This window comes from Nycticebus coucang, chromosome 6, assembly GCF_027406575.1.
Source record: "Nycticebus coucang isolate mNycCou1 chromosome 6, mNycCou1.pri, whole genome shotgun sequence".
Taxonomy (NCBI): Eukaryota; Metazoa; Chordata; class Mammalia; order Primates; family Lorisidae; genus Nycticebus; species Nycticebus coucang.
Genome location: NC_069785.1, coordinates 130445356 through 130466805, shown reverse-complemented (window position 1 = coordinate 130466805; position 21450 = coordinate 130445356). Strand labels below are relative to the sequence as shown.

Genomic DNA, 21450 nt, shown 5'->3' with positions numbered 1-21450 from the left:
GCTCTTTGGGGAAGGAAAAAATCAACTAAGAAATGAGAATGGGTGCAGAGATTGGCAGCATTTATCACATATTCTTAGTAAACATGAAGAAAGTGACATGCACATCAACCATAGTGTTAAGTATTCAAAATTAAAATCTGATCTGAAAAAAATAAAACTGTTAAAGCTGCAGAACACAGATTATGTGAAGATGAGAGAAATGATGGTGTGCTCTTGTACACATAATATACTTGATTTGGTTTTGGGGTCTTAACTCAGAAAAAAATCTATACCATAATAGTCAATAACTAATGTGTTAAAGGACTCCTATACAGAGTAACTTGGAACTGTTCATTAGCAATAAGTATAATAGCAAATAAATAGCAAAAATATTTTTATTCCAAATCTAAAACTGACTGGACTTAATAGTCATTAATGCATAGTTTTAATAAAGGCAATTATTAATTGTCCCTGCCTATAAATGTAGTACACCTTCTTAAAATTAGCATTTGAAAGCTGCCATTTGGCTCGGTCCCTGTAGCTCAAGCAGCTAAGGCACCAGCCACATACACCAGAGCTTGCGGGTTCAAATCCAGCCCCGGCCCGCCAAACAATAATGACATCTGCTTGAAATCTTTTAGTAGTCCCCCCACTGTTCTTTAAAAAGAGATGGAGCTACCTGGCCCTTCCCGACCCACCCCTGCTGGTCTCTATTTTTTTAGGAGCACAGAATTAACAAACACTAGTTCTTGCGGGTGCTAGGAAGGTCCTAGCATGCTATTACTCCCACCGACCAGAGCAGGGTTCCCACTTTTCTTGGCTCTGGAAATTCCCGCTCATTTACCAAGACGGTTTGGGAAAACTCCTAATTCTCCAGGGCACTCTGCGCGCCTCGCCTGGACTTCCGTCGCACGCGTGGGATCTTTATTTCAGCATTTGCACATTATATTTAATTGTGCTGGACCCTAAGGAAGGGGTCCGTGATAAAATTGCTGAACCGGGGCGGCGCCTGTGGCTCAAAGGAGTAGAGCGCTGGCCCCATATGCCAGAGGTGGCCAAAAACTGCAAAAAAAAGAAAAAAAGATAAAATTGCTGAACCAGCCAGAGGCACACGGAGGCTAAGTCTGCCTCCTCCTTTCCTCCCACGCATCCTCGCGGTTCCGTGCCCGGATGGCGGCCAAGTGCAGATCCTTTCTTCCCACGCAGGAAACCCAAGGTCAGGGCGATAACCTAAAAATCCTCCCACATTACTCCCAGGGTTTGAAAAGCATCTGCACCATCACCTGGGCGTGTGCGGAGCTCTGCGTCCCCGCCATCCAGAGCTCGACAGAGTCTCCCTGGTGCTGCCCCAGGGGCTCCGTCTCGCGCCCGGGCTGCGGGCTGCACCAGGCGGGCTCCCGGCGGGATTCGCTCCTGTGTCTGTCCCGCGCGGAGCGCAGACCTGAGCCTGGCGCGGCGCCCGGCCGGGAGTCCCACCCCAGAGCCACATCCGGGACTGCGCGCGGAGAGGGGCGGGAGCAGCGCGGGACCTCGGCTGCTGGACCTCGCCGTGATGGGCTCCAGGTGACACCGCCTTCCGGGCTGTCCTCACGTTCCCTCCTAGGCTCTCGGTCCCAGCGGGAGCGCGCCTCTGGGCGCACCCTAGGTTTTCTCTGGGTTCTATGGGTCAGCCAGTCATCCACAGTATTTACTGCGCTAGGCCCTGGGGACATTATGCGGACTGGAAAGCCCCCCTGGGCCCTCAGACCCGCTGAGATTCTCCAGCTCTTTCTCCCTCCGGTGCCTTCATCCTCCGCCCCTCCCGCTATTATCCATTGAACCAGAAGGGGGAAATCAGACGTGTGGGTGCAGACAGGTGCTCCAGCTGTTGGACGTTTGTCCCCTCCGAGCCTCGCCATGAAGTGCCCTCACCTGTCTCTGAGCCCCTTTCTCGTTCTCCGCCTTTCCGGGCCCCCCTTCCTCTGGTGCTCAGCCATGCCCTGCACCTGTCCGTCTTCAGCCTCGGGTTCTGACTGAGGAGGACTTCAGGACAGTCCTGGCGGTGGCCTAGAAGAAGACCTGCCTCGGACGGGGCCCTCTGAGAGTCTTGCCTCTGGAACAGACTCCTGGCCCTGGCCGTTTCTGAGGTCAGGGCCTTCCCCTTCTCACTGCCACCCTTTCTCCTTTCAGCCAGTGTCTCTCCTGGAAGAGAATCCTCGGCATCTTTTTCCTGCCATTTATCTTACCTATTTTTGCTCCTCGGATTAAATCTGAAAAGAATCTTCTATATGCAAGAGCACGTCAGCTCCAACCCAGGTTTGCCTGAGCGGGAAAGGGAGGAGCTTGGTCCTTTTATGAGGGGGGAAGTCATGTTAGAAGTGTGCACGGAGGACGTCCCGCTAACAAGAACTTTCTCCGCTAAGGTTTCAGCCGTCTCTCTTCTCTCTCCCTCCCTCTTCAGGTTCAATTTATCTCATCTGACCCCTCTCCAGCTGAAGAACAGATCTGTAGGACTTCAGACTAAGAGCACAGGTTGGAGTAAGCCACACTTCACCCTGGAGGGGCACAAGTTCCTGATCTTTGGGGGCTCCATCCACTATTTCCGGGTGCCCAGGGAGTATTGGAAGGACCGCTTGCTGAAGCTGAGGGCCTGTGGCTTCAACACTGTCACCACGTGAGTGCTGGTCCCTCCCCCGCCATGACTTGTTATCCTATCATCAAATCCTGGTTTAGAGCCGGAGCCTCTGGCTTGGGGGCCCAGTGTAAGAACTCACCTTCTGAACAGCTGTTTCCAGCACATGCCTTTAGGCTTAAGTTCCCAGCTGTCACTTCTGTCTCCTACTTAGTTGCTCTGGGACCAAAGCCTTGGATAGGGGTTACTGGGAGAAATATGAAGGAAGCAGGTGATGTCCTCAGGAGCCTGTCAGTCTCCAGGTTCTGGGAGCCCTTAAGGGCACTCAGTTTAAAGTATAAGCCCAAGGCACAGTTACTGATAAATGCATACTTACAGATGCACACACTCTCTTTATAAATAAGCCCTCTTATTCTTAGAAGGGGTCCACGATAAAATTGCTGAACCAGCCAGAGGCAGCTTTTAAAAACAATTCTGTTTGTGTAAGGAGGGGTGAACTGGCCCAGGTCTGAAACAGAGCAGGTCAAAGCTCCTATGCTAATCAGTAGTGGGATTGCACCTGTGAATAGCCACTGCACTCCAGCCTGGGCAACATAGTGAGACCCCATCTCTTAAAAAAAAAATTTTTTTTTTTGCAGTTTTTGGCTGGGGCTGGGTTTGAACCCACCACCTCCGGTATATGGGGCTGGCGCCCTACTCCTTTGAGCCACAGGTGCCACCCCCCGCCATTTTTTTAAATTAAAAAAAGATCCGTTTGCCTGTTATTAGTATTGCTAGAATTATTTTGCCTCATCTAAAAATTTTCCTTCTTCCCCCTCAACTTTTTCTAGCAATTTTCCTTAAACTCACTTATAAGTAATCCTCAGATTTTTTTTTGTTCTATTCTCTCAATGTATAGTGATAAACTTGGCTGTGTATATTTAGTCTTCAGCTAATTAACTTTTCATTCCTCCCCACAGCAAGCGATGTTAAATACAGTCTATTCTGCTATAATGCAATACATATATTACTAAAAAATCTCTGCACTGCACAAAATTGTGTAATAAAAAGCACAATAAAAACATGATGTTGGGGTGTAACACTAAAAAACCTTGTCAGTGACATGCAAAAAAGATAGTCACCTCAAAAGAGCAGCACCTAACAAACATTTTACACATGTCCTTGTGGCCTTCCAGACTCATAGCTCTGTAGGGGCCCTTCTTGTGTTCTAAAGATGGTCCCCTCCTTTTTTGTATCTCCATTATCTTCACAGAAACTCCTTGTCTATTCTTATTTTGATTAGTTCATAGAAATAATTTAGTGGGAAGATGTAGACATTTTAGTTTTTATTCTTTTTATTTTTCTTTATATTTTTAATGGATATTGCAAAACATGGGATAGTGAATAGGAGAATTTATATGTTGATACATGAAATCTAGAATCATAGGGAAGTTGGGAGTTTGGGCCACAAGAGGGTAATAGAGCAAGGAACTATTGAAGAGAGAGTCTTCGTTAGCATAATCGAGGTTTAATTTCCATTGGAAAGTTCAACTTATTCCAGAATAGAATTACCCCAGGTTTTGGCTTGGGTTTGATCTAGCAATTTGGAAGTAAGAAATAAGAAGGTGCTTACCACGCTTCCCTCTTCCTTCTTTCAGCTACGTTCCCTGGAACCTGCACGAGCCCCAGAGAGGCAAATTCGACTTCTCTGGGAACCTGGACCTGGAGTGCGTGGTGCTGCTGCTCTGTGACCGGCCTGGGGAGGGCAGAGAGGAGGCTACTCGGGTGGATTAGGAGCCAGAGAGAACCCGAGAGGGACCTGGGTCGGGAGCCTTGTTCTCAGATGCTGTGAGGCCTTGCAGCTAGGACCCAGATGCTCTCCAGACATGGCCTGTCACCTGCGGGGCTGGGCCTGCAGCCTCTTGGGCCCCACTCTCTGTGGCAGCCCAGAGGGGCTGAAGACCCCAGGTGCCGCCCACTCTGCAGGGGAGTCCTGCATCTGGGCTGAGACTGGGGCTGCCCCTCTAGGGGAGCAAGGTCGCTGGGTTCATGCTCACTGTCTAGACCCCTGTGCCCTGTTTGACACACTTCCTCCTCAGGCCCCAAGAGGCTGTGTGGATGGTCTGGGGCTGGGAGCAGCTCTAGCCTCAGGCCTGGTATGGGATTCCCTGCTGTGCTGGGGGGACCTCCCTCACCCCAGTCTGCCTGGTTGGGAGAGAGAGGTGCAGAGAGGAGCGGGGTGGCCCTGGCACCCAGCCTCTGCCCTGGACAGTCCTGACAGGTATTGACTTGTTTACTCCCCAGGGCCTTTGTCCTGTTGGCTGCGAAGATTGGGATATGGGTGATTCTGCGTCCAGGCCCCTACATCTGCAGTGAGATTGACCTCGGGGGCTTGCCCAGGTGTGCAGGACTCCTAGTCCAGTTGTGGTTGTACTGAAGTATTTTGCTTTAGAAAAAAACGAAATTTCCATCTAATAATGATGACAATAACCTTTACTTACTGAGCCTGGGTGCGCTATTCCATGCATTTTACCTCCATTGTCTCATGTGCTGCCTGCAGTAATGTGGTGAGGGGTGGGTACCACTGTTGTCCCCATCTCATAGATGAGGGCCTCCAGGCATCGGGCCTGGTGCTTGGGGCTGTGGGCTCAGAGGGCGTGCAAAGAGAGAAGCACTTGCAGATGTTCGCATTCTTCCTTCCCCACAGAGCAGGGGCAGTGGCCACCTCTGTTTTCACCAGCTGGGAAGAAAGGAGATGGAATCTAGGGCATGCAAGGGAAGGTTCTGACGCCTCTGATCTTGCTCTTGAAGGAAGGCCACCTTCTCCTTGCACAGAGACCCTCAGCTCCTCTCCTTTCCTCTTGCTTTTCTTGGCCTGTTCCCTGCTTTGTGTTGCTGGTCCTCAGGGCAGACTGCTGTGGTTCTGGGTGAGAATCCAAGGACCTCTCCAGTTTCCCTGAGTGCTGACAGGCCTCTCGGGGTCAGCCAGGACTCTGCCTTTGAAGGAGCACCCCATAGTCAGGTGAAGACTTTGCTTTTCTCCACGATGGGCTCTTCCCACCCAGCTTGGAAGCAGAAATAGCCTGAGCTTGAGGGAGATGGGAGTGTTAGGGAAGTGACTCCTCCCTGTGCAGATTGGGGGGACCTGCCTGATCTCTCGCCAGTGACCTGAGTGGGGACAGCAGGTGTTACTGGCTTATGCTCACCCCCTGTGCTTGAAGTCTTAGGTTTTAATGGAAATGTGACCCTGTGCCTAAGGAACAGATGCTTTTCTCAAGTCAAATGTTTCTAATAAACTGAAAAAGAATGGAGGAGAGTATTCAATAAATGGTAAAGGAAACATAAAACTTATTTAGGCGTGGGTGTGAGAGCCCGATAGCCTCAGCCCCTCAGTCTGATTGAACAGAAGCTGTGCCCTGGAGACAGAGGTGGGGTGTTTTCTTTTGAATCTCACAGGCCAGTAGGCATGGTCTGAAAAGTTCACACAGTACAGATCTTTCTGCAGCCTTGAGTGCTCCAGGACCAAAGACGTGGGACTTGTGGGCAGATGTGAACGTGAGGGGAGACAGCTCTGGGGTGGCTGGTGGCCAGCTGTGGCTGCCTGCTCCCTCCCTCTGTCCCTATGCCAGACACAGAACCTGCCTTTTCCACCCCCAGCTGGCTCCTGCAAGACCCCCAGTTGAAACTGAGAACAACCAGCCAGGGCTTCCTGGAAGCCGTTGATAAGTATTTTGATCATCTGATTCCCAGAGTGATTCCTCTCCAGGTAATTACCTTTTCCTTCTTGCTTATGTTCCCTTCAGGGTAATACTTTGTTCTGGCTCTGGCTCTCAGACAGGCCATATTCAGTCTCTACAAGAAAGAAAGCTGGCTTTTTTGTAACTTTGATTTCTCGACTCTCAACTTAAGGACAGAAACTGTTTCTTGTCCTGTCTTTGTGCATTGATCCTAAGGCATCTGGAAGCCCTCTCATCCCACAAGACAGGCACAGTATAGACAGGCGTCCTGGTTGAGATACATCCTTGATATTCATTCCCTAAGCTCACTGATCTTTGGGTCAGCTTGCTTATTTTGACTCTTGGCAAAAAAAGCTCAGAAATTACAACAGAGTTTATGGTCAAATAAAAGCCTCCCCTCCTATCCAAAGCTATTTAGTTGCTTCTTCAAGAGACAACTAATTTTACTAGATTTTTATATATCTTTCCAGAGATTTTCTGCACATATAGAAGCAAATTATACAAATGATGTCATTTTTATCTATAAAAATATACAGTTTTCACTGGCCATTTTTCTTTTGTCATTTGAATATATATATTTTAAACCTGCCATTATGTTAAATGGCTACAGAGTATTCCCTAGTATGAATATATCTTAATTCATTGAATCAGTGCCGGAGCCATGGAGACTTGGAGTTTCCAAGTTTATATTATAATAAATAACTTTGCTCATGTGTCATTTTGTATCCGTTGGCATTCCAGTTTGATTTAGTCCCAAGAATGGAAAGAATGTAATACACATGGTTATTGTTTATTTATTTTTTATTTTATTTTATCTTATTTTTTATTGTTAAATCATAGCTGTGTACATTAGTGCAATCAAGGGGTACAATGTGCTGGTTTCATATACAATCTGAAATATTCTCATCAAACTGTTCAACGTAGCCTTCATGGCATTTTCTTAGTTATTGCATGTAGACATTTGTATTCTCCCTTTAGTAAGTTTCGCCTATACCCATTCTAAGATGCACTGTAGGTGTGGCCCCACCCATTACCCTCCCTCCACCATAACCTCCCCCCTCCTTTCCCCTTCCTTGGCCCTTTCCTCATAGTCTTGTGCTAAAGTTGGGTTATAGCCTTCATGTGAAAGCTATAATTTAGGTAAAAATAAATCTTAGTTTAGGATGGCACCTGTGGCTCAAAGGAGTAGGGCACCGGCCCCATATGCTGGAGGTGGTGGATTCAAACCCAGCCTTGGCCAAAAAACTGCAAAAACTGCAAAAAATAAAAATAAAAAAAAATCTTAGTTTAAAAACACATTTTTTGACATAGTTTGAGATGGGATGAAACCCAGGATTATTTGGTAGTAGACAGTTAGTTTATTATTTTAGGCTCTTCTGTTTGGGTGAACATATGCCAGGCGTGTAGCTCCAGCCCTGTATAACTAATCCTGAATTGTGAACTGTGAGTTATTCCTATTAGGATAATTATAAAGAGGATTCTAACCAGGATTAGAAAGGGAAGGAAAGGGAAATATTAGGAGCAGTGCTCATGCTTTTGGAAATATGGGCACTGTGGAGGGGAAGAGAGCCCCATCTTCAGAATTAAGCTCTAAGTCTGCTGGGTGGACTCAAGGATACATCTTTTGGGTAAAGTGCTGAAGCCATATGTTTTTGCTTACATTTCTGCAATCTAGATGGGACACAGTAGCAGGAGTGAAAGACTTTGGATATTTGGATGAAGTTCAAGCATAAATACCTACGTCACTTAGCATTTGTATGTATGCAGCAAACAAAGCAAATTAATAAACATCCATTAAAATCATGAGGGTGGTAAATCCTAGAACATTTTTATTTATTTATTTATTTTTAAAGAGACAGAGTCTCACTTTGTTGCCCCAGGTAGAGTGCCGTGGTGTCACAGCTCACAGCAACCTCCAGCTCTTGGGTTTAGGCGATTCTCTTGCCTCAGCCTCTCCAGTAGCTGGGACTACAGGTGCCCACCAGGAATTATATATAAACGAAATGTATAGGGCTCATAATTGATAAATTAATAGTATTTTAAAGTGTTTATTTAATTGATGGTCTTCATTGTTTTAATTATTATGTAAAATAATTTTTAGAGTGTATTTAGTATTTTACTTGGGTCTTTTATTTTTCTAATCCTATTTATGTCAAAAAGTCAACTGTGAATTCTACGACGAGGTTTTTAGAAATGTCACTCTTTAGTTTGGAGAGAATGTCACCCTTTAGGTTGTTCATTAATAGAAACCATTGTTCCCATTCATTCAGAATATTTATATCCAGTCAGTATGTCATTATTGAAAGCCAGGTATTATTACCGAGTGGTCCAGGTACTGGGCAGGAGCAAGTGTCCAGTCCCGAGGAGGACAGATGTGGTGCTCCTGTCCCATGGAGCTTCCATCCAGCCTGGAGACAGCACTCCAGTTACATGGTTGTCAGCACAATGAGGAGATACAGGAGGCCCCAGTAGGCAGGGGTGTGTACCAAGCTCTTGCTGAGAAAGAGAGGCTCAGGGAATGTTTTCCAGAGAAAACAGCGACCTGAAGACTGGACAGGTGTCACTGAGGCTGGGCAGTGCTCTTGAGTCCCCAGCATGGACGAAGCAACAGATGGCAAAAGACGAGGAGTCTGAAGACCTGCGGGAAGCTGAGCGTCCCTGGGTGGGAGAGGGGCAGAGGCAGGTCACGCTCTTTGTCCTTTGTGCCCTCTCTGGAGCCAACAGCCCCTTGTCCCAACACTAAGGTTGGCATTTACTCTCTGGGCAATAGGAACCACAGCACTGCTTCATGTTAGGAGTGAAAAGATCAGACCTTTGCTTTCAAAGACTCACCACTCTGCCTTCCATGTGGAGTGTGGAGAGGCTCAAAGAAAGAAATGGACTTGAGTGTGGAAGGACATTGGAAGATTAAATTAAGGGCTGAAAAGTGCTTTAATTTTAGCACAACTAGGCCAATGTTGATGGGTCAGGTGGCATGATGGGCTAGAAGCTCTGCTAAGGTGGCTTGAGGAGTGAGTTAAAGGGAGAAAGGAGAGGATGCAAGCACAGGTAACTCTTCAGATAACTCTCAGGAAGTCGGTCTCTGAGAGGAGAGGGCAGGAAAACTTTGGAGCCCCCTCACTCCCCTTTTCTCTGATGCGAAAGGCCTTGAATGCATTTCCATGACAACAGAAGTCGGGTTGGGAAGGTGGAAGGGAGAGGGACTATGAGGAGAGCTGAGCTCTTCAGCAGGTGGTGGAGGGCAACAAGCCCTTGCACGCCGTGGTGGCATTACCTTAGGACTGGGAGAGAGGACAGGTGTCTCTTTGCTTTGTCAGGTGGGAAGCTGGATAGGAAGGGCATAGAAGCAGGTGCATTCGTAGGTCTGCGAGATTAGATTTGAGTAGCTCACATGAGGAATAAAGGGGAAACTACTGCAGCTGCTTGACTCCAAACTCCGAGGGAGAGGAGGACTCCTTCAGCAGCTCGGCACCCCTAGGGACCATGACCCCAGGGCTGGGAGGAAGGAGAGCACACACAGGAAGGAGCCTTGTATCAGAGACTCCAGGCTTTTGGCCCCAGTAGCATCTCTCTTGAGCCCTCCCCTCCTTCTCTCTCAGTACTCCCAGGGAGGCCCTGTCATCGCACTGCAGGTGGAGAATGAATACGGTGCATACAACATGGATGAAAAGTACATGCCCTACCTTCACAAGGTAAGAAACACTCGGTTTTCTCCCACATTCCCATGTCTCCTCGCCCAGTCTGTCTCTTTTCCAGCATGTTTCTGATTCCCTGATATGCGGGTGACTGTGCTGGGCACTGTGCAATCTGAGAATGTACATACAGCTGATCTTTGGGCAACATGGGGGTTGAGGTGCCGACCTCTTGCAAGGTCAAAAGTCTGAGTATAACTTTGACTGTCCTAAAACTTAACTGCTAATAGCCTACCATTAATTGGAATCCTTACTGATAACATAAACAGTCAGTTAATCCATATTTTGTATGTTATAGTGGAATATACTGTGTTCTTACAATAAAGCAAGCTAGAGAGAAGAAAATGTTACTGAGAAAACCGTCAGGTGGAAGTGAATCCTCATAAAGGTTTTCATCTTCATCATTTTCACATTGAGTAGGCTGAGGGGGAGCAAGAGGAGGCTTGGGCTGCTGTCCCAGGGGTAGCAGAGGAGCGAGAGGTGGAAGGGTAGGCAGGGGAGTTACATGAGGTATAATCTTCATTGCGAAAGGTCTGCGCACGGCTGGACCTGTACAGTTCAATCCCATGCAGAAGATCCAGTTCGATCTCTCTATGATGTTACAATATGGTCAGGACCATAAAGATGTCCTTAAACAACTTTATTATGAAATGAAATGTGGCAGTAAAGATGATTTCTTTTTTATTTGCTATTTCTACAATCCATAATGCTCATGAAAGCTGGGGGGTGATGTCTCTATACTTAGAGTAAACAACGATTCAATAAAATGGTGGCTATCAGCTTGCGGTTTTCTGACCTGTAGTATGAATATCCTTTCTTCTGTTCCCTTTGATTCTTCAAAGAAGGATATCTCAGGCTGGGGAACAACTTCAGTCCCTTCCGGTGTCTTAGTCCTTCCCTGTCCCTGATTTCCCACATTGGGGAAGCTGATGAGCCCAGTCTCAATGGGACCTCCTATCCTCAGGGTGCTAAACAGGTTGTGGGGGCCCATGGTCTGGCCTGACCCATCCTGATTCTGCCCTTGCCTACCTAGCTCTGTCCACATAGAGACCTCTGGCTGAATGGCATAGAGGGGACAGGTCACTAGCTGGGCAAAGAAGGGGTCAGGAGGGCAGAGCCGGGTTCCATTCCTGCACTGGATCCTGCCCTGCAGCCGCAGCTTTTGGAGTGGAACAAGGTCTGTGAATAATTCCTCTCCTTATTTTTGCTCAGGAGCTGGTAGGACTGCCCCCAAATCAGTCTTATTTAGCTAGCATTATTTTTTCTTGATTTTCAAATTTACCCCTCGACTCTACCCCCAGGCCCAGATCTAACTTGATGAACACAGGAGACACACAGATGGGGCCCCCTGGCTGCTTGGCCTAGGAAATATGACTTTTGAGATTAGCCCTCCCCTCCTCCCCATGGCCACCTCCCTTGACAGTGTCTAGGTGGGACCCAGGCTTTGCGAATTTGTTCTCAGATCTTTCTCAGAAGCCCACGGCTCAGCCTCTCTCCTTCCAGCACCTAGTGTTTCCCAAGTTGTCCTTCTCTCCCTTTCTGTGAGTTAATTCCTCCCTCAGGGTGTTTCTTGATAAATTCAGCTCCTTTTCCCTGAAGCCTCTGACCTTGGGTGTCAGAGAATATACTCAGCTGATTTTAAGGTGGTTCCTCCAATCCCCCAAACATCTGGTTGAGACAGAGACAGTGATTCCCCTGCACTAAGACACAGGTGGTCAGACTCCAGATTCAGACCCTAGTGCACACTCTGCCATTTGAGCCCTGCTGGGTCCATTTCCCACTTTCCTCCTATCATCATCTCTTACTGTTTATTGCTCAAATCTTTAGACGCTCAAAGAAAATGTAGATGTTGAAATAAAATGGTGTAGTATTTGCATACTCTCCTGTGTTACGTATCCTTCAAATGATCTCCAGATTACTTATAATATCTGACAAAATGCAAATAGCTGTTATATTGTATCATTTAGGAAAGAATGGCCAAAAAATTTCTATGCATGTTTAGCACAGATGCAATGTCATTTTATTTATTTATTTATTTTTGGAGATAAGATCTCACTCTATCACCTAGGCTGAAGTGCATGATGTGATCATAGTTTATTATAGCCTTGAACTCCTGGGCTCAAGTGATCCTTCTGCCTCAGCCTCCTGAGTAGCTGGGACTACAGTCTCATCCCATGACGCCCAGCTGTTTTAAAAACTTTTTTGTAGAGATGGGATCTTGCCAGGCTGGTCTCAAACTCCTGACTACAAGTGATCCTCCCATGGGGCTTCCCAAAATGCTGAAAGTACCGGTGGGATTAACCACACCTGGCTAAAAAAAATAGTTTTAGCCTGGTGCAGGCTAAAAAAAATAGTTTTGATTGGCAATTGGTTGAATCTGTGGATGCAGAACTCACGTATGTGTAGGGCTGACTGTATTTCCTTCTTTTCCTGGGGTCCAGGGAAGTGGGTTCATTCTGTTTGGTTTTTTTTCAACAGGCACTGCTGGAAAGAGGGATCATGGAGCTGCTCTTGACCTCTGATAGTGAGAAGGACGTTCTGAAAGGCTACATCAAAGGAGGTACAAATTCAGAGTTCTTGTAAAGGAGCAGGGAGGCTCTTAGCACATTTAAATCTTGAACAAGCTTCAGAGAGACCCAAGTGTCTCTCTGATGCTTCTCTTCCACATGTCCATTGATGTGGATCCCAGAGATCTGATATTACAGACGATGAAGACCCCACACCGCAGCTCAGAGTTTCCTCACCAACTCTATCTCTTGTCCTTGCTCCTGTGGTCTTTAAACAGCAGTGAAGGAGCAGCCTGGTCCTCTGAATACCTCCCATCTTTCCTGCTTTCCTGTGGCTGGGGCCTGAGTTGGTGCTGGGTGTGGCTTAGGGTCAGGGCCACCTCCACCCATGTGGAGAGCCACATGGGGAACCAGAAGATGGCAGAATCCTATTCCTAGGATCCTGCAGCCTTAGGCTGAGTGTAGACGTTTAGTAGACCCCAGAGAATAAAGTAGCAGGAGAATTTAGGACAATCATAAGATGACGGAAGTGAGGGAATGACCAGAGTGTGGGCAGGCAGTGGGTTCAGAGGGGACTTGGCAGGTGGTCTTAGCCTGGGACCTGCTGTGGCTCCAGGCTGCTGTTCTTCCCTTTGCCGCGGGGCTCTTCTGCACATTATTGTGGTGCCCTGGAGAGGGGGCTGAGCTGGGGGCCAGGAGACCTTGATTAAGTCTAAACAAGTCAGATGGCCTTGACCTGGTTCATTTCCTTGCATAGTGTGGTTAATGGTAACTGCCCTTCTCAGTACAAATGAGCATCCTTGCAAGGTCCAATAAAGACTATGGAGGTCCTTGCTGTACTATGTCACAAAGCAGGATGCCCGCAGTATCGTGTCACCCTCCCCAGGCAGCACGCCTTCCCTCCCATATGCGGGTGGGCCTCCCTCCCGTCCCTCGAGATACTTGTCACAGTGCCTCAGCACGACCTCCCCCTTCTCTCTATAGTGCTGGCCACTGTCAATTTGAAAAGTCTTCACAAGCACGCATTCAGTCAGCTCTATGAAGTACAGGTAAGATCCCAGAGATGAAGGATGAGCCATCCTCTCCTCCTGCACGACCCCCCACCCCCACTCCCGTCTGTGCAACCTGTGTTCACTGGAAACAAAAGGTTTGACAAGAAGGCCACAACTGTTCACCCTGGGTCTCCAGCATGTTCCAAAGCCATTTGGAGAGGGAATGAGGAGGAAAGCCACCTGTGTCATCTCAATCTGTGGGTCATGTCCTGGAGAGACGTGTGGGAAGGGGGCTACGTGATGTAAAACCTCACAGTGGCATCAAAAGGGGCCACATTTTCTCCCTCCATGAGGACGGAGCTCAGACATGGGCTGTGTGCATTGCTTACAGAGAAATCACTCATGGTTGGGGTGGGGGTAGCCTTTTTCAGCCAGGCTGTGCAAATTATGGGAGCGAGTGAGTATTGTACATGCGTTTACTTAACAAACATGGATTGAGCAGCTTCCTCCTTTCCTTTCCTGTCAGCGAGGGACCTTCTGTGATAGTTACAAAGATGGAAAAACATTGTCCATGCCTCCAGGGAATACGTAGAGCATTTCTTTCTTTCTTTTTTAAAAATTAAATCATAGCTGTGTACATTAATGCATTTATGGGGTACAATGTGCTGGTTTTATATACAATTTGAAATATCTGCAACCAAGTGATTAACACAGCCTTCCCCATACTTTCTTGTGTTAAGACCTTTACACTCTACACTCCGTAGATTTGACATGTACCCTTGTAAAATGCACCATAGGTGTGGTCCAACCAATTACCTTCCCTCCACCCGTCCTCTCCCCTCCCTTCCCCTCCCTCTCCCTGCTTTTTAAGCCCCATGGTGGTCATAATAATCTCTGCTTAACAGTTTAACACAGTTAAATCTGTGACACAGCCTGCTAAGCTTGGTGTGACACTTCCATTTCAGGCCCTGCCCGTGCTGCCCTTTCCCTGGGCACAAGGCCTTCCCTGCAGTCCCCATGCTGTGACGCCCCCACTGGGCCAAAGACTCCCACAGCACCAGTGCTCTCTCCTCGTAAAATGGGTTTGGCAGCGTTCTCTCCTGTTCTATTTTTCTGAAATAGATTGTGTAGGATTGTTTGTATTTCTTAATGTTTGATAAATTTCACCAGTGAAATCATCTAGACTGGAAATTTTTTTTTAGAAGATCGTAAACTAGAAATTCAGTTTGTCTAACAGGGGTACAGAATAATACGGGTTATTTCCTTCTTGAGTGAGTTTGGGTAGTTTGTGTCTTTCAAGGATTTATTCTATGTATTCTATTCAATGTTAACTAAGTTTTTGAATTCACGGGCATGGAACTGTTTGTGATAATGCCTTGTTATCCACATAATGTCTTTGTTGTCAGTAGTTGCGGTTACTGTTCATTCCTGATATTGGTAGTTTTTATCAGTATGGCTAGAAGTTTATTAGTTTTATCAGTCTTTTCAGAGAATTAGCTTTTGACTTTTTCCCCTCTTTTTTTTTTTTATTTCACTGATTTCTGCTCTGACCGTTAGCATTTTCTGTGGTCTGCTTCCCTTATATTGCATTGCTCTTCTTTCTCTAGTTATTCTCTGGTGGAAGCATAAGTTATTGAGACTTTCCTTATCTTTTAATCTAAGCATTTACTGCTATCAGTTTCCCTCTGTGCACTGATTTGGCTGTATACCAGCATACCAATTTTGATATGCTGTATTTTTTATTGAGCTTAAAGCATTACAATTTTTAAAAATTTTCCTGGATGATGATTCCATGCATTAATTATAAATGTATTGTTTAATTTCTTAATCTTTGGGGATTTTTCAGCTGTCATTCTATTATTAATTTCTGGTTTAATACTGTTAAGGTCCACGAACATACTTTGTATGATTTCTGTTCTTTTACATTTGTTAAGATTTGTGTTATGGATCATAACGTGGCCATTCTTGGTGAATGTTCCATGTGCATTTGAGAAGAATGTGTATTTTGCATTTGTTTATAATTTACCATTAGGTCAGGTTGAGTGATAGTGTTGTTCAGGTAATCTCTATCCTTACTGATTTTCTGCCTACTTGTTCTATCAATGATGAGAGGAGTGTTGACGCCTCTAAATAAGGATTTGCTTTTGTTTCTTTTAGTTCTATTAGTTTTTGTCTCATGTAACTTAAAGCTCTGTTTTGTCAACTAAATAATACAAAGGGTATAAGAATCTAGTAGAAAGAGAGTGTATTCAAGTGCAGAGTTTGAGGATAGCCATCCAGGAAGCACAGACTCCACGGAATGGAAGCCAGTGTTCTGAAACGTAGATGTTTGGGATCATTTAGACAAAGTTTAGGGAAGTTTAACAGAATTTTACTATCTTTCTATGTAAGCCTTAAGGCGTTATAATGATCTAACAGGCTGAGGTAGCATTTTCCTTTTGGAAATGGTATATTTAATATTCTCCACTGAAGATGTAACAGTCATGGGGTCTTTTGCACCACCTAATCTGAGTTAGGTACAGGACCATAGAGAAGGCAATTAATCTACAACAAAGATCAACGATTGGAAGTTGGTGGGGGTGGTAGTGTCTGGTCTCTGGAAGCAACGGTTATAAACATGCTATGGGACTCAGTCTCCAGGGGTTACCTTCCCCTTTGACATAATAAATTTATAGATTCCTGAAATTTTATTGTATTTTACAGTTTTTAGGTACACACTCATTTAGGATTGTCACACTTGTTGAAAAATTAATCACTTTATCATTATGTAATGTGTTTACTCTTTGCTACCTTTCTTTTTTATTCCTCACATTGTTTACTTATGTTTTAGCTGCTTCCATGTAATCAAGAAGTTACTTTTCTTCCTCATCTAAATGTTTGCCTCTAATCGGGGCTCAGAGAAAGGTGTTGGTCATTTGAACTGGTTGTCTATCAAAGTCCCCTTCATTTTTGCTTTCTTGGCTTCGAGTTCAGCCAGCTCTTGCAGTCGCCTCTTGCTCATGCCTTTGCGCTCCAGCTGTTTTTCAATCACTTTGGCATTCTGTGCATATGAGTCAGCAACTTCTCTAGCCTCAATCTCCTCTTCCTCTTCATCAATGGTTGACACAGTGACAGAGCTGAACTTGCCCATGTCTTTCGTTCGTTTGGTCATCATCACCTTCTTAGGAGGCTCTTGTTTCTGGGTATATATATTTGTCTTCCCAAAGCCCTGGCCGAACTTGACTACTGCTCCATCCACAATGAAGGTCACGGGGGCGTTCTTTGGCTGGATCTGGTAGAAGAGGGGTAGTCCGCACTTGGCACACTTCTTCCTGTACTGTCGCTCAATGCCTTGAGCCCGCTGAAGATACACAGTCTCCTCATCTTCTGTGTTACAAAACTTGTGGGCGTGTTTGGCCGCATCAATCACACGGGCCCGGTCCCGCGGCCTCATGGGCAGTTTCTCTAACGGACAGTCCAGCACGAGGACCATCTGGCCGCACAAACAATAATACACATGGAGCGGCTTCTCCCCGTCGTCATACTCCTCCCGGTCCCGGGTGTCGGAGCAGACTACCGACCGCGACACTACTTTCGGCATAGCTCCAGGGCGACACCAGGAAAATTCTGCGCGGAGGAAGAGGATCGCGCAGATATGACGTCACGCGCGCGCCGTGAGCCTTGTTCTGACTTCTTATTTTTACGTCATTTCCCTTCTTGAACCCCCTCCCCCCGGGTCATAATTTAGCTTCTTATGTTTTCTTATCACGTCTTCCTTGAGCACTTTTAGTTTTGTTGTATGCTTTCAATTTACAGAGGTGATTGTTTCATTGAGATTTTTGACTTTATATCTAAATATTTTTGGGCCACAATTTTGACCTGTACTATGGAAAGATTTTGGTGTTTCTCTTCTAATTTACGTTCTTGCTTTAAAAAAAAACAACACAAAAAACCTTTTTTATTGTAACTTTTAATAGGTTCTTCTCTTGTTCCCTTTTCATTATTATTACTTATATTAATAATATAAGTATTATTAATAGAATTATATTAATTATATTGTTATTATATATTATATAATATTAATTATATATTATTATTACTTACATTATTATTCTTTTGACTCAAGTGAAGTTACTGTGAGAGAGAGCCGTAACTGTATTCGTGCTAACAATGTGTTTTAGTGGCATGCTGTTGAAAGTAGGGATGGATTCTTCTCCTTACCCACCTCTCTTCCCTTTGCTCATTCTTCCAGGGAGTCAGGATAGATTACACATGCTGCACGAGCAGCATACTTCTTCCTGCTAATAGGCATCCACACTCTTCATCTTTTGAGCCCCACATAGATGTTCATTACGTTGGCATTCCTCCCTTAGTTTATATTGTAAACTTACAGATGTCTCTTAGATATATGGAAGATATTGTTTATGTTTCTTTTTCTCATTCCTCATTTTTGTCTTTTAGGATTTCTGAGTGGCTAATATCAAGCCCACCGGTAGCATAGAACCTTTTTAATACCAGATGTCAGTCTTCTAAATACAAATAGAGAATCAAGAATTTGTATAATTTTCATAAAATGTCACAAAGAGAAAAGTAATTAAAATACAAGTAAAGAAGAAAATGGAAATTAGGGAACATAAGAGTTAATTCGAAAAACAGAATACAGTATCAAAAAGAATCATTAATAACCCTAGAGACATGAAAAAGATTATTATGCATGAGACCAGTATGGGATATTAAGAAAAAGGGATAATTAGAGAGCCAAAAAGACCTCTTTGATGTTAAAATCTAAGCTTTGAAATTAAAAACTAAATATAAGTGTTGGAAGGTAAAGTTGTTAGAATTTCCTAGAAATAGTATAGACATAAAATATAAGACACAAAGATAAATATAGAATCATTTTAGGAGGCCTGATATCTTAGTAATAGTAGTTACGAAAAGAGAAGACTGAGAACTTGAGGGAAAGGAATTTATCAATAACTAACATGAGAATTTCCTTTAAGTGAAGTATATATATATATATGTCCAGATTAAGAGTGTCCCTCAAATAGTAAAAGATAAAAAACCCCACATAATGTGCAATTAGCATCCTACAGAGAGAAAAACCACAGGCTTACATATTAAGCAGAAAGAATTAGAATGGCATAGGATTGTGCAATATTGACATTGGCTAATAGGAAGCAACAGAATGTGTTTCTACATTTTTAAGAATAAATAAATTTCCAATATAAAATTTTATACTCAGACTCAATATTAATTGTGTTAATAATCAGCCATAATCATCCACTTTAACATTCTGAGCACAACAGCAGCTGGATCTGCTGCCTTAAGAACCTCCATTATTTGGCAGCCTTAAAAATGCTGGGCTAGAAGTGGCTGCAGGTATCTGTGGCAGCTGACGGTTTAGTCACCCCACATATAAACATTAGAAGAAATGTCTACATTTTTAGGCAAGAATTAATTTAGAAAGTTTTGAGGAATGTATTACTTTTGTATGTTTTCTTCTAGCTTTTGAACCCACCACCCTCAGTATATGGGGCCGGCACCCTACCCACTGAGCCACAGGCGCTTCCCTCTTCTAGCTTTTGATAACAAATCATTGGGAATCCAGAGGCAATGTAGTGTTAATATAATGGTTTAAGAGCATGGATTCTTGGAGCTAGGTTGGCATACTTCAGATCTCAGCTCGAGCACTTTCTACCTGAGTGAACCTGGACATGTGACCTAACCTCAGTTTGTTCATTTGTAAAATAAGAACTGACAGTATCTACCTCAAGTTGCACAAAAAGGATTAAAGTACTCCCACCTGTGCCCAGCACAAAGTAAAAGTTCAACTCTTTTTAGCCATTTTAATGGGATAATTATTTAATATAAATAAAATGTATAATCCATAAAGATGTGATAACACTTAAGAATTTTGTAAACCATATTGTTCAATTAACAAAAACATACAGAGGAAGAAACCGTCCTAAGGAGGAAATGGATAGGGACACAGATGAGGTAGAATAGAATTAAATACAGGTGTATAGAAAATGAACAATACATTCGACAGACAGTATGACACGGTGGCTGACGGTTGGGCTCAGGCCTGGATTTGGGCTGAGATCTGTCCTTGCGAGCAGTGTCATCTCTGAGCCTCCATTTCTGCATGAGGAACTGTGTTCAGGTCCTTGTGTGTCCAAAACGGATTCTCTCAACACCAGCCTTGGTTAAGAAGGGATTGAACTTGCTGATGGTGCTTTCCAGGTGGAGCAGGGAGACACATAAAGCTAGGGGTCTGGAGACCACAGGTGTTCAGGAACGGAGGAACCAGAGCTATGGAGGATGGCTAAAGTGGAATGGACAGTGGGGCAGGGGCAGCTAAAGGATTTTGGATGGAAAGGAGAAAAAGCATGAGTTCCTCAAGTTCTCAGATGTTATCTTCAGTTTTTCTGATTTTGCGCTTTGGTTTCCTGTCAGACTTAGTATTTGATTTGGTTTGTTTTAGAGAGATAAGCCGCTTCTGATCATGGAATTCTGGGTCGGCTGGTTTGACAGGTGGGGAGAAAAACACCACATTACGGACTCAGACAGTGAGTATCCAGCAGTGAGTCATGGGGCCACGCACACAGTTCTCTACTAACTCACTCACTTACTCAGCCCCAAATATTCATTCACTCAACCCCTGTTAAGTACAAGCACTTAGCAGCCCCTGAGGATGCACCAAGGAATAAAAATCCCATGGTTCCCCCTCCCAGCTTATAATTTAGTGCAGTCAATAGATCATTGAGACGTATTAATAGTACAATCAATACATAGTTACACATTTGAGAGGTACTTTGAAGCAAGCAAGCAAGGTGTAATGATAGAAAAGACAGGGTGGGAGACCTGCCCAGAAAAGGTAACATGGTTACAGGAGTTCCTCGGAAAAGATGCCTCCTTGGAAGAAGGCAGTGCTGAAAGTCGTATCATCTCCGGAAAATGCACAGGCCTTTTTCTATGGAGTTGTCAACTACATGGGAATAATGATCAGGAGACCACAGGCAGGGGTGGCCAAGGGCATGGATCCTGTGGCCGAAGAGGGGAATGTTCTAATTCCAGCTCTGCAGCACTGGCCATGTGACCTGAGACAGGCGGCCCTCACTTCTAAATCTCACCATCCTCATCCAAGAGAGGGAATGATCATGAAACCACAACGTTGTTACGAGGTTAAATTCAGCCACGCAGCATGATCTTGGCAGTGTTCACCTGATAAAAGTGTGTTGCTACTAAATGTATTTTGCTATAGCTTGAAAACAAACCCACTTGTATATGAAGGAAAACCACTGAAAAATAATGAGTTACTGAAAAAATAGGAAAAGAAACAAGATGAAACACAACTACGACCACCCCTACCGTCAATGATAACACAGCCAGCAGGAATACCAGCATCACCGCAGCCAAATAACAGTTTTCTGGTATCTTCTGTGTGTGATAGATTATGTGTCCCAAAGATTGCCCATAAACTTGGCATACAGAGGGAAAACAGGAAATTGTAGCTAAACATACCTTTATTTACAAAACACTCATTACAAAATTTTACAGAGTGGTGGCCAACAGGCAGAGGATATTTTGTAGACATTGTATGTGCTGAAACAAGATGGCCAAGTCAAAGTCTCTGTGGCTAAAGATTGGAAAGAGCCACTTGTCTATGGCAGTGGTTCTAAGCCAGTGTCCCCAGAGCATGCTACTAAAAGGTAGTAAGTAATAAGGATAGACGCCTTATTTTTCTAATTTCAAAAAATTTAATGAAAATTAGATATTGAAGTAACATAAGGGTTCTTAGGCTTTAAGTGAAATGAGGTATAACAAAACCAATATTTATTTTCCTTGTTAATGTTGTACTGAAACATGTAAGGAAACATCATTATACGAAGACTTGCTCTATGTCATTTTGCTTAAAGTCCCAGTTTCCCAAGACCCAGGAATGATGTTAAGTTTGAGGACTTACTGCAATTG

General features: G+C 44.6%; 2 protein-coding genes across 2 annotated transcripts in view; one reads left to right on the top strand and one right to left on the bottom strand.

Annotated features, from left to right (window-relative positions):
• Nucleotides 1–1378: 1378 nt before the first annotated feature.
• LOC128587962 (beta-galactosidase-1-like protein 3) overlaps nucleotides 1379–21450 on the top strand; it is a 38073-nt gene continuing 18001 nt past the window's right edge. The window contains exons 1-10 of the mRNA XM_053594503.1: nucleotides 1379–1542; nucleotides 2149–2274; nucleotides 2420–2632; nucleotides 4228–4296; nucleotides 4874–4969; nucleotides 6227–6335; nucleotides 9906–9998; nucleotides 12477–12558; nucleotides 13490–13554; nucleotides 19961–20045. Of these exons, the coding sequence (XP_053450478.1) occupies nucleotides 1532–1542; nucleotides 2149–2274; nucleotides 2420–2632; nucleotides 4228–4296; nucleotides 4874–4969; nucleotides 6227–6335; nucleotides 9906–9998; nucleotides 12477–12558; nucleotides 13490–13554; nucleotides 19961–20045 (949 nt within the window). The 5' untranslated portion in view covers nucleotides 1379–1531. The remainder of the gene's footprint in view (nucleotides 1543–2148; nucleotides 2275–2419; nucleotides 2633–4227; nucleotides 4297–4873; nucleotides 4970–6226; nucleotides 6336–9905; nucleotides 9999–12476; nucleotides 12559–13489; nucleotides 13555–19960; nucleotides 20046–21450) is intronic.
• LOC128587963 (STING ER exit protein-like) lies at nucleotides 16337–17078 on the bottom strand. Its single transcript, XM_053594504.1, has one exon. It carries the CDS (start codon nucleotides 17075–17077, stop codon nucleotides 16409–16411), a length of 669 nt encoding a protein of 222 aa, XP_053450479.1. The 5' UTR covers nucleotide 17078; the 3' UTR covers nucleotides 16337–16408.

Bases quoted from the DNA above. Each gene is read 5' to 3' on its own strand.
- LOC128587963 (XM_053594504.1), bottom strand. From the start codon at position 17,077: ATGCCGAAAGTAGTGTCGCGGTCGGTAGTCTGCTCCGACACCCGGGAC.